Source organism: Saccoglossus kowalevskii, chromosome 6 (genome assembly GCF_978046115.1).
Source record: "Saccoglossus kowalevskii chromosome 6, keSacKowa6.1, whole genome shotgun sequence".
Classification (NCBI taxonomy): domain Eukaryota; kingdom Metazoa; phylum Hemichordata; class Enteropneusta; family Harrimaniidae; genus Saccoglossus; species Saccoglossus kowalevskii.
In genome coordinates, this window is record NC_140646.1 from 5,871,759 (window position 1) to 5,885,210 (window position 13,452).

Sequence of the window (13,452 nt, forward strand, 5' to 3'; positions counted from 1 at the left end):
TGTGCCGACTTTCCACAACAGGGCACATTGCATCGACATGTCTGACATCGGTTTCCCATACTTGGCAAGCATAAACACTGTGCTAAAAAGGTTGCTGTATCGTCGTAGCTGGTCGTCATTCAATTTACGCATAGCAAGCCCGATAAGTGTCGCATTTATATTTGGAGATGACAACTCGTTGGGACTTCCGATGACCTGTGTGACGTCGTCTCTACGAAAATACGCAAAGCACTACAAGTGTGGGCGGCTGCTTTCATTGATTCTACGCGAAAAAATATCGCAACCATCAAAAAAAGCATTTCGCTTACACGACGGTTTTGCAATACTAGGATATTTCAAACAAACTTGACAAAACATTTTATCTTGCCTGTGTTGTAGCCATGGCCACAGATCGATCCATTTAGGCAAAAACTTTCGTTGGCACTTTGAATCATCATAGCGTTGGTTTTTTGACCTCTTGTCGACCTTATCTACAGTCTGATCTAAGCGTCTTTTGTTGTTTGCCGACGATGGTGACTCGGGTGCCGATGGTTTGGTAAAATACCTGACGATACTCATGGCTATGATTCGGAGATCCAGGGCTATAGACAGTTCAAATGAACCAATTTTGAAACCAAAATTTAAAAGTTAAAAGTCGTAATTTGATTGGATTTCACGTAAATTTTATTACATAAAAAGTTGCAAGATAAACCACTTCATTGGACGAAAGAAAAATAAATGACAGCTATCATACGCGTGACTTTGGCGTAAAATAGAAACATGTTGATAATTTGTATCAGTCTATCAAGGGCCGAGCTTAGGGAAATAAACATCAGCTTCAAAATGGCTTGCCCGTCGGACGAGGACATTGTTGATTTCACTTGCCCTGACATAAAATCTAGTTGCCACGGGCGTCGGGCAGCGAGAATTTTCGAGGCCTGCTATATTTATTATGCATTATTTTTTTGTTGGTAGCAAATGATCACGGTACGGTAGCATACTTGTTTTCGAAGTATTGTAATTGTTGATTAGTACTCAGTAGTGATTATATTAACGTACAAAAAATAAATTCGTTGAATTGTTATGAAAGGCAAGTAAAATTCAACTTAGTTTTATCGTAAGCAAATGTTTTTGGTTACATGTTAACGCTCGATGAGACAATATCCGCCATGTTATCCATGCCCACGACTCGTGTTTATTGACCAGATAGGTCAAGTCGCTAATCAACCAATCAAAATGCTGGATGGTGCCCATGTGCTCAAATTACCATAAAGCATTTAAATATGACAGTTCAGCGACCTCATGGTGAAAGCAACACGAAAGACCAGATTTACCGATGTTTTAGTGTGATCTTTTGGCTTCGTTTCTCATGGGGAAAAAGGCATGATTTTTTTAATCGGATTTAGAAAAATAAATAAACGTACCGTCCCAAATAAAAATGTGCCGGGTGGAATTTTTCTGTGGAAAAAATAAACGTACCGGTACGTTTATATTGGGACATTTAGCGTGGGCAAGCTCTCCTGAGTAGCGACATATTTTTAACTTCGCCTATTGCGTGATCAGTGGATTACGTAAATAAACCAACACTTTCAATGAGTACATGCCGACCCAACTAAACTTGTTTATGGCTGTTTATGAACAGCGAGGACGCATCTCATAGAACAATAGCTGTGGAAATCATAAACAAATGTAAATGTTGCGGAAATCAAGCATGGCGATAATGATTTTGAGCGAGGCAGAGTCTGGCAAGCATCTCAGAGCAGCATTGCGCCGACACCACGACGTTTGAATCCCGGTGAGAGCACTGCAAACCTCTTAAGTCACGAGGTAAACTTTCAATTTACACAATACATAATCAGTTCCTACAACCATAATAAAAAGGCAGTTTTTCTGGCGAAACTCTCGACAGGTTAGCAATAGTTTCTCATGATCACCAAACCCGAGACACAAACGATAATACAAAGTGTATAAATACCATAACAAGCACAGTTTCTTACCTTTGAAATTGACTAGACACAATTTTGTCCATAGAAGCGTTGCGCAAATAAAGATACAATTCCGGGATACAATATCCTCATAAAATTGACTGATTTCCACCGAGACGAGAACTGCGTAAGCATCATCAAAACTCGGATTAAACTCGGGTAATTTCGGGAAAAGTCGGATTTTGAAGGAAAAATGTTAAAAATCAAGGAAAAACAGTGAAACTTTGAAGAATTGAAAAAATAACTTGATGTGCACCATAGCACCATCAATTTCTGTCTCTGTACCAACTCTGAACTGAATTGGATCACACATGTCTGAGAAAAAGCTGGTAACATGAAAATGTGCACACACATTGCAGAGACACAACCCAAATTAATACCCCCTAAAAATTAACCATCATAATGACACTTAAATACATGTAATAATAATTTTCTAAAGTTCCAAAGCTCATAACAAGATTTTGTTTTATACTGCAAGGTAATGTTGATACTGTAAAACTTAAATTCAACCTAATTTTTAGTTTTTTTTAAAATTTATATAGGCTTACAAAATCACTGGTTTTTTTGTTCTGTAAAAATTCGTCCACCTCAGATTTACAAGGGCAATGAGGTTATAATTGTATGAAAGTTCCCAAACAGTGCTACAATTATATATTGAGTAGGAAAATACAAATTTACAAGCCAGCTATATCAGACTTGAAATGCACCAAAAATATAAGCTGCTTGATAATATTACAAAGTTGAGAAAAATTGAGATTTCAACAATGACAGACATTGTAACTACTATACCTCACTACTTCATTAGCATTATGGGCAAGCTAACTTCAGTGCTAACCCAAAGGTATTTTGACAAATAATGCCCATGTGTGCCATCCTACATTTTTGTAATCACTGAATTTTTTTCTAAAAATAGTTCAGTTCAAAATTCAATGTGATTTTTTAGTAAAAAACAATACTAATTTTTTAAATTAGTTAAAATTCATAAAGGTGCAAACAATGAATGGTGTGAAGAATAAATGTGAATTTAATTTTCATACATAGAAAAAGCAATTATGACCATAAGAGCCAATAAAGTATGATAAAAAAAACTGCAGTTATTACTTACTGATTTTGAGTTTCTGTTGAAGTTCATTTTCAATTGAATCTTTGTCAAATTTGGCATTTGAACTTTCAAAATCAAAATCTTGTTCAAATTTTAAAGGTTCTTTTGTTCTTGCTGTAACCTGGCCAGTGCGAATGCGACCTCGTCCTCTTCTACCTATATAATGGGGCAAAACATTATGATTACCTTACTTAGAATCAGGACATAGCAATAACGCTGCAACAACAGAACAAGCCATGCATGGCACAGCCCCCGTTAGTTATCAAATTTAAAATATATAGTTTTGTTTATAGTAAATATAGCTGGAATATAACCATGTCAGGAATATGATTTTTTTAACATTAAAATGATTGACATTTGTATCTGATCGTCAAACAAGTACTTGTCCATATTGAGAGATATTGCTCTGGAACAGCATTCAAAATCAGCCATTTTGAATACATGTATATATATACAGTACAGTTCTCGCGGAAGCTTTGGCTTCACTTTAGCTTCACCTTCGCTTCAGCATCGCATCATTATGGCATTGTTATGGCTTCAGCATCGCTTCAATGTCGCGACATTAAAAAGTTAGGCGATTATCGCTTCGCTTCATTGTGGCCTCATTATGGCGACAATGTGGCATCAGCATCGCTTCATCAAACAAAGAAGTACTGTACTCATTTCCTCCAAACCTCTTGACCGCTTCCGCTTTTGACCGGTCAATTTCTGTTTTATTTTTGACCGTGCAAAAATTCGGACTACTAAAAATTTTCTGGTTTTCATAGATCACGGTTACTAGTTTAGTAACCGTGCATAGATGTTGAACAACCGTCAAAAGTTCAAATACATTTTGTTTTAACTATCTATAATTATATGCACGCAATCTGACCCTTTGACCTAGATTTGGCTGGGATTGAATATTTTATTTTAGACAATATTTCGACGTGATGCACTGCTACAAAATGTATTCAACAGAAGTACAACATGGTTGTCTGGGTTTCTTTTCCTGATTGTGTTGAGTTTACGATTTGTATAATTATTGTTGTTTCCCCCCAAAGCAGAAGACAAGCCGAAGGACCATGAAGCTAAATAGAATTCCCACGCATGGACGTGGACTGAGTGAAAGAAAATATTTCTAAGGCTAAAATAAAAATGACCTACTATTACACCTCTTTGTGCATTTGTCAATTTTGTATATATTTGGTATGACCGTATGATCGTAAATACCTAGAAAAATCTCGTCTTTCGTTAATAATTTCATTTGTTTGAAATATCTACCGACCGTAATTTGTTTCTCCAAACGGTCCCGACGTCCGTCATTCAACACAATCAGCATTTATTTATTGCAGTTCATGGGGATCATGTCTCGTAATTTGCGGGCTGTACAACCAAATAATTAAACAAGTACTATTTATTGTATTTTTGTTTTACCTCACGAAACTACAACAGAGCGTAGAGTTGTCGCGGTTAAATAGTCGCCTTGAAATCGATGGAACTTCAACTACTAGTATCCATTTCTCACCTTGAAATAAAAAAATCGAAGAGCATCGGGGGATATATTATTAACCAGTCTTACGAATCACTAGCTTTATTTTATTCGAATTCATAAAATTCACGAGTTTTCGACATTTGTTGGCAACTTCCGCGCTAAAATGGTTGAAAATGTGGGTGTGGTTTTCTCGCAAAGTCCTGTTGATAATACGGACAAATATGGTTCTGTGACCCAGGTCGTGCTCCGATCAGGTGACTCTCAGCCAATCAATGATGTTGTAACAAAACATGTTTAACGCAAATTGAAGGGTCGTCATACCATCCAATCTCCATCGTCGATTCACAATTTTTTTTTTGTGCTGTAACAGGCTTCGCAATTATTCACTGAAAAACATCGGTATATTTTGACAAACTGATGGGATTTTACCTCAGTTCAAAAATAGAAAAAAAAAACAGGGCTGAGATACAAATCAGTTTTGCAAGTTGGGAAATAAGGTAAACCAGCCTGGGGTCGATGATTTTCAGTATCGAAGGACTTCCGTGTGAATCATGATTTTCAAATTGTTCATTGGCTGGTCACCAAATATTTACGGCCACACTAAATGGACACGTTTTTTTCTGAAGCCCAATAAATTATTTCTGCATGTCAAGCGCTATTCGATTTTTTACAGGGCATGTGGCTCGTTTTCATTCGAAAATATGTTTGTGAAAATACTTTTAAAGTACGTATAGACTGAGCTCAGATCACTGATCGTGACTTAACTTTGAGAATTGGTTGTCAAATTTTACCAGACCGACGCCACCACAACCATCCAATCATATGTTGGAAATGTACGCACTTGTTTTGGAACTTTGTATCAAGATGACTGGCGACGACGCCGACGCACCAGGCGGCGTACGTGTGTATTGCATGTTTTAGTAGTCCGGGCATGGGGTCGGACTCGGCTAAAACTAAACGAAACATAGAAAAATACCACCGAAATGAGGAATCTGAATCTGCTCTTCTAGCAGCAAATAAAATGAGCGAAAAAAGGTAAATTTTATGACAAGAACAGTTTCACTTCGTATACAGCAAATTGTGTTGTATCAGAACGACGATTGCATCGTGTGATTTGAATTTATCACGATTTTCCTTCCAGTCAATATGAAACACGTCACCTTGCCGATTGTAATGTACTTCGCAAAGTTTTTGGTGCCCAATACTCGCAACACTAAAATAATTAAACAAGATATCTTTTTAAAATGGCATTTTACTCTTGATCATATTATTTTATTTGCCTTGAATTTCAAATCGATTACATATCGAACTTCTGTACATGTTTTTGTCTACTGCCCTTCTGCGTGCAAATAATGAGGTCATACTCATGTCACAACAAATTGAAGCTGATGCCATGTTGATGCCATGAGACTGCGAAGCTGAGGCCACGATGATGCCACAAAAGAGCGAGGCGAACACAGCTTCAATTTTCAATGACGCGAAGCTGATGCCACAATGATGCGATGCTGAGGCGACAATGAAGCCATGCGTAGGCGACAATGATGCCACAAAAGCCAAAGCTTCCGCGAGAACTGTACTGTATATAACATGATGTATAATGAATATATAAAATTTAAATATAATAAGTCAAAGCATTTAAGAGATATGGCTCTAGAAGCCCAATCATTAATTGGCCGCCAGTCAGCCATTTTGAATCCAATCTGAAAAATAAAATGATGAGCATCAGGAACTAGTAATGACTAATGTATGTACCAAGTTTGAACGAAATCCACCCATAAATACTTGATATTTGATGATTTTTTAGCACAAAAATGACCACCATTCGGCCATTTTGAATAGGATCGTCAAACCAATATATCTATGACATGATGTATAATGAATATTTAAAATTTGAAAATATTATCAGTCAAAACAAATCAGATATATGGGTCTAGAAGCCCATTCATTAAAACAAAATGGCCACCAGACAGCCATTTTGAATCCGATCTGAAAAATAAATGATGTGCATCAGGATGTATAATGAATATTTAAAATTTGTTCATAATCAGTGAAAGCAAGTCAGATATGGCACGAGAACCACATTCATTAAAACAAAATGGCCACCAGTCAACCATTTTTGAATCTTATCTGAAAACAATTATTTGCATCAAGGTCCCATAATGTCTAATGTATATACCAAGTTTGAACAAAATCCATCTGTAAACAGCCGAGAAATGCTTGATTTTAAAGATTTTTTTTAGCACAAAAATGGCCTCCATTCGGCCATTATGAATCAGATCGTGAAACAAATTGACGTGCATATGTGTAATACACACATGTATCATGTATGATGTATGTGTGAAGTTTGATTGTGATTGGTCCAGGCATTTCTAAGATACAGGTTCCGATGCACGCACAGACGCACGCACACACGGAGGTCAAAACATAAGTTCTCGTTTTCGGACTGGATCCAAATGGGGACTAAAAATACTGTATTCCACTGCGTAAAGCATCCCTCCCACTTTAACGCGATTTTTATATTCGCAAAATCTGCCACCCCAACCAAAAATCTGAAATTTGTTGACTAGTCATGAAACTTCAATCATCCCATGGTATCATATGGTAGTGAGAGTTTTGGGGGGACTTTTCAAGGTTTTTTCAAAATGTGTGAAATGGCACTTGGGAATTAACTTTATGTAGTGCCATATTTATTTTGCTGAAAAGAATGTTTTTTTCTGGTGTAAAAATGCATGTTTTTCTCTTCTTTAAACAAAAGCATAACCTCTTCATTAATATTCATGATTGACAAACGTTAATGAACAAAGCCTAGATAATGAAAAGTAGTAGGATTCTAATGTTTGTCATTTGTAAACACCTACAGATAAGATATGCACACTGTTAGTTTTCTTGACAAGAGAAAGCTGCACGATAAAACCACTGCCACATTACTGGAGGCTGTTTGCCCAGCACATTCTCTAAAATATGCTCGAGAAGCAATTTATGTTGTCGCAGAAGCATTGGAATTTGGTACATTGAAAAACTTGCAAGAATGTACGCCATTGGCACCAAAAAGCTGATCAAACAAAATCAAATCTACACAATAGAAGATTTTCGATCAGCAGTTACCGTAAAAGCTCAATCAATTCGGCCACTCAAATAGTTCGGCCACCTATTTTTTGCGTCATGGTTAATTTTAAAATGTATCTGTTTAGTTCGGCCATCTGTCCAGTCAGTCTATTGTTTGTATTCAATTAGTTCGCCCTGTGATGACACCGCCCGATTTTTACGTCCCTCTCTCAACAAAGGTATATTTTCACACATCTATCACGTAAATACAATGTACATGTATAAGCATTTACATCCATGGTATAAACAATCGGGATATCCGCCAGATGTGCAGTCATGGTGTCAACCGTGGTTGTACAAAAGACGTGTGAAATCTCCAGTACGTCCATGGTGAAATATACTCTGTTGATTGTCATTACAAATTACCCAGTACATCAGTTGTAAATAATCGCTAAGAAAATTCTCATCACGACGCCAAAAATATCGACAACGAACAAATACTTTAAGTCTGCTAGCAATCACTGACGAAACGAAGCTCCATGGTTTAGGGACAACAAAATTCAGGCCGACACTTGATTCTCGTCTTTGGAATTTCAAGCAAGTCATACAAAGTCGCAAATGTGTTACGTGAAAGCGTCATTATTATTGGACGTAGTTTTGTTTACACAGTCACGCAGCATGTCAAAATATCTTCTTTTTTTCGGTTGACCCAAATAAAATTATCTGCTGGATTGTTTCAGCACAGTCGTTTCAGTAATGTTCGAAACATTGTCCTGCAGAGTTGTTTGTTTAAAAGTCAAGTAGATTATTAATGTTAACGGGGTAAAAAATTAATTAATGCCGACTTGCAAATTGTATCGTCTTCGGCATTTCCAGTAAGTCGATACAAAGTCGCCAATGTGTAGCGTGAAAGCGTCATTTTTATTGGACATGGTTTTGTTTACACAGTCACGCAGCACGTCAAAATATCTTCTTTTTTTTGGTTGACCCAAATAAAATCACAGTCGTCCCAGTTATGTTCTAAACTTCCTCTTGCAACGTTGTTAGTTTAAAAGTCGGGTGGATTTTTTGTTTTGTTTTAACTGTGGGTAAAAAAACATGACCGTGAAGTGAAAACTGCGCTCTCATAGAAGCGGTTTCAGTAGCTGTGCGTGGTTACGGTAAAGTGGCAGACGAGACGACGTGAGGTGTGAATCCTGGGCCTATCATTTCGACATTGTACGTCAGACTGAGTACTGACTGATGTACATCCTTTAATTTCAAAAGAATATGTGATAATGTTGTGGCTGGTCAGAGTATCATGCTATAAAAGTGGCAATTTCTCTGGGGAAAGACACTCACTTTTAGTTTTCCCACAAGCTATTAGTACTTATTTTGTCACTCGCTAGCCATGTCTCGAATCGATTCATTTTTTACTAAGGCAACTGCCGAGGTCCCAGCTGTACCTGCTTCTATGTACCGGACACCACCCGCCCCGCCCCGCCCCACCACCACATCCTCCAAAAAGAGATACCGCAACAAAATATCAGTGTGTCGTCTCGTATTATGTTTTTCAGTGTTATTTATTGTAGTTTATTTAAAATATATTATTGTATTGTATGTATAGTTTAATTGTAGATAATTTCAAAAAAATAGTACAGCAATTAGCAATAAAGCATAATTCTATTCTACTCTATTCCAGTGAGTTTTTCACGTTATTATGTTTGTTTACATTTACGGGAGCGTGACATAAAACTGTCGTCTCCACGGCAACAAAACAGCAGGTGGCCTGGTTGCGTCAGATTTCTTGAACGCGCTTGTAGTTTGTTTTAAAATTGGGTCAAGTCTCAGACTAGTACTACCGGTACACCTTTACTCCAATCCCGCAAAAGATATATTTATTCAGTTTTTCACGTTACCATGTTTGTTTACATTTACGGGGAGCGTGACATAAAACTGTCGTCTTCACGGCAACAAAACAGGTGGTCTGGTTGCGTCAGATTTCTTGAACGTGCTTGTATTTTGTTTTAAAATTGGGTCAAGTCTCAGACTAGTACTACACCTTTACTCTAATCTCGGGAAAACGATATATTTATTCAGTTACCGGTGATACACACTTCGAACCAAGTTTTAAAACGTTGAAAAATTATTCAAACAAATCGACCACTTCGGAAACATATTTTCTATATTTATTCAATCAATTGGCCCACCCCCAAAAATATTTATTTTTACATGGCCGAATTGATTGAGTTTTTACGGTAACAATTTCTATAAAAAATAGCATTTTGTACAAAATATTCATATTTAAAAAATAATTTGCATCCAAATCGAGTTTGTTGTTGTCTGCTCCGTTGAAAACCGCTACGATCTGGAAACAGTTTATTTGACTGTGTGAACCCTGATACTATGTAAAGATGCATTTGATTGAATAAAACCACGCATCGACGCGAAAAACAACCAATCAGAATATTTGTTCCAAAGAAGAAAGCAGGTGAATCTAATTCCTCCACTTATGAAAGAGAATTGAAAGTTTGACTGTTTTATCATGTTTTTTTTTGTAAATCACGATTTAAAGAAAATTCAACTGATATTCGTCAAAATATACCCGTGTTTAAGCAAGCATTCGTGTGGACTTCTTGGTGATCAGCAATGTCTGTGGTGGTGTGTCAGCTGCGCTGGTCGTTTAGGTTTACCGATCATGCCTTTGTTCCGCTTGACTGACGTTGCTGCTACATGTGACTGCGTGAACTTAGTTTTAACCTTGTGCCTCAACGAATGTTTTAACCGATATCGATTTTATATATTTGACGTAACCTTGACAGTAAAAATATGGCTATGGTACTACACTTTTCTAGGCCAAATGTTATTTTTTTTAATCATGTTCAAAAACTGTTTGGTGGTGTTATCACCCCACGGTGACCTGCTTTGATAAGTCAGAATTTTTACGAGATGGCGATGGTTCGCTCAGGAAGTTTAACAGAGTGTTGACAATTTAGACAGGGCTTTAATTTCAGAAAGCAGGGTGCAGCACCCAGTTAAAACCCTTCGTGGAGAAACCCAGAGACTCGGAACATTGTAGCTGTCATTTACAGTGATATTTTTTTGAAACTCGCAGCCTACCGAAGTCAAAAACGGACTGCATACTTGTAAAATCACAAAATGTTGGAAATGTGAATCATTTGCTCAGGAAAAAAATAAATAGAAAAGGACAAATTAGAAATACAGGATCGAAGTTCATGAGCTCCTTCCCATGATAACGTGACTTTTGGGGTCACTGTCATCATAGTGGTGTCGTCATTTTCAATTTTATCCATGTTACAAAATATACCAGTCTTATTGGTTTAGGAGGTCATGTGGTCCTAAAACAAACAATATTGAACAATATCCCTTCTTTCAATTGTAGGTTGGCATTTCACTTGCCAATAAACTATCTTACTACCTTAAAAGACAATTTGACTAAAGACACTGTTTATATGCTGTATTACCCATTGTAACATGATTCTAACAATCATTGAACACCCCAACCATCTACCATGAATTAACTTATAACTACCGTACCTTGATTGTTTCCTTGTCTCTGTTGTTGATCTCTCTTCCTTTCTCTATTATCTCTTTGTTCCCCCTTATTCTGCCCTCGACTTGGTGGTCTATCTTCTTTAGAGCCCCGTCTTTGAGTTTTTGAAGTCTCCCTCTCTTCTTTCTCATCTTTTGGTGATTCTGTTGCCTGAACCCCTTGCTCCATTGTAGGTGACTTGCGGGCAGGGGGTGGGGTTGTAGTCCGCCCTGTCAAGAAGGGAACAAAACCCAAGTTCCTATCTGAAAGACAACACTTTTTTTTTAGGAGGAAAAAGCGGCCACAAAATGGAAATTCTCTTATAATTGGCGGCCCAATATTTAAAACGCAATCATAGTCCAGTTTACATCAGACCTACCTCCCATTTGTGACATCTATGAAGGCTATGCATACTGTTTGCATCAGACCTACTTACCTCTCATTTGTGACATCGGTGAAGGCTGTGCATACTGTTTGCATCAGACCTACTTACCTCATTTATGACATCTGTGAAGGCTGTGCATACTGTTTGCATCAGACCTATTTACCTCTCATTTATGACATCTGTGAAGGCTGTGCATACTGTTTGCATCAGACCTACTTACCTCATTTATGACATCTGTGAAGGCTGTGCATACTGTTTGCATCAGACCTATTTACCTCCCATTTGTGACATCTGTGAAGGCTGTGCATACTGTTTGCATCAGACCTACTTACCTCTCATTTATGACATCTATGAAAGTTGTGCATACTGTTTGCATCAGACCTATTTACCTCCCATTTGTGACATCTATGAAGGCTGTGCATACTGTTTGCATCAGACCTACTTACCTCCCATTTATGACATCTGTGAAGGCTGTGCATACTGTTTGCATCAGACCAACTTACCTCTCATTTGTGACATCTATGAAAGCTGTGCATACTGTTTGCATCAGACCTACTTACCTCTCATTTGTGACATCTATGAAGGCTGTGCATACTGTTTGCATCAGACCTACTTACCTCTCATTTATGACATCTATGAAAGTTGTGCATACTGTTTGCATCAGACCTATTTACCTCCCATTTGTGACATCTATGAAGGCTGTGCATACTGTTTGCATCAGCCCTATTTACCTCTCATTTATGACATCTGTGAAGGCTGTGCATACTGTTTGCATCAGACCTACTTACCTCCCATTTATGACATCTGTGAAGGCTGTGCATACTGTTTGCATCAGACCAACTTACCTCTCATTTGTGACATCTATGAAGGCTATGCATACTGTTTGCATCAGACCTACGTACCTCCCATTTGTGACATCGGTGAAGGCTGTGCATACTGTTTGCATCAGACCAACTTACCTCTCATTTGTGACATCTATGAAGGCTATGCATACTGTTTGCATCAGACCTACTTACCTCCCATTTGTGACATCGGTGAAGACTGTGCATACTGTTGACCAGGCATTACACCATATTGATATGACAAACCACTGAATGGACCATACCCACCAGTTGGAGGACCAAAAGTGTTTGATGGCTGGAATGAGGGTTGTGTAGACACTGGTGCGGATTGCTGTTAAAGAAACATCAATTTATCAAAGCAATGAAGACCTGGGACCAAAGGGACTATTCTCAGCCCATTAGTGTCAACAAAATGATAAGCAGGTTTACCTGAAGTTTTGTTAAAATAAAAGTAAGCCCACATGACAAATTAGTATTTGTATGCTATAAACAAATCCTGACACATCATACAAACTACATGATGCATCAAAACTAACATTTCAGTGTGCCCGTATACAAGGCCCACCCCACAGCCCTCCACTAGTCTATTATTCATAGATTTTTAAAAATCACATGGCATCTAGTTTAAGTGTATGCAATCCCTTCCAGCATAAAACATCAGTGGAATGCATATTCCATAATTTGCCTTTGTAACAGGTTCGATTACTCACAAATCAGAAAACAAGTCATTGTCAATGACACGTCCCCGTTCCGTTCATATTTGAGTGACATATACATTCAAAGCAGATCATGACCGAAATCTCAGACAACTTTCAGTGGTCTGATCCAAAATGTACTTGCATACAGGGTTGCAGCCAGGATTTTTGACAATGGGGACATGGTGGCCCACCAGCTTTAATTTTGTGGGACAATTATAATTTTGTGGGGACAGTAACAAAATGAACTAAATTGCACATGTAACTAGTAAATCAACCATAGCCTTTATTTATCATCATAATCATGTACATAGAAATAAATCATAACAAAGCTTGACAAAGATAAATAACTGGTGTTTCAATTAATTGCATTGTAACAATACAACATATAGTGATGCTTTTGAGTTTGTAAAATT

The 13,452-nt window shown here is 37.6% G+C and overlaps 1 protein-coding gene across 3 annotated transcripts in view; it reads right to left on the reverse strand.

The window, feature by feature from the left end:
- The window catches only part of LOC100369334 (protein LSM14 homolog A-like), a 49,339-nt gene that overhangs the window by 12,868 nt on the left and 23,019 nt on the right, over nucleotides 1-13,452 (reverse strand). Inside the window, exons 3-5 of one of the 3 annotated variants that reach the window (XM_085499989.1) lie at nucleotides 12,516-12,672; nucleotides 11,120-11,344; nucleotides 3,070-3,222 (exon numbers count right to left, since the gene is read on the reverse strand). In XM_085499989.1, the coding sequence (XP_085356115.1) occupies nucleotides 3,070-3,222; nucleotides 11,120-11,344; nucleotides 12,516-12,672 (535 nt within the window). Of the gene's footprint in view, nucleotides 1-3,069; nucleotides 3,223-11,119; nucleotides 11,378-12,515; nucleotides 12,673-13,452 lie in introns of all 3 variants that reach the window. The other 2 variants (XM_085499988.1, XM_085499990.1) reach the window with 2 other exon arrangements.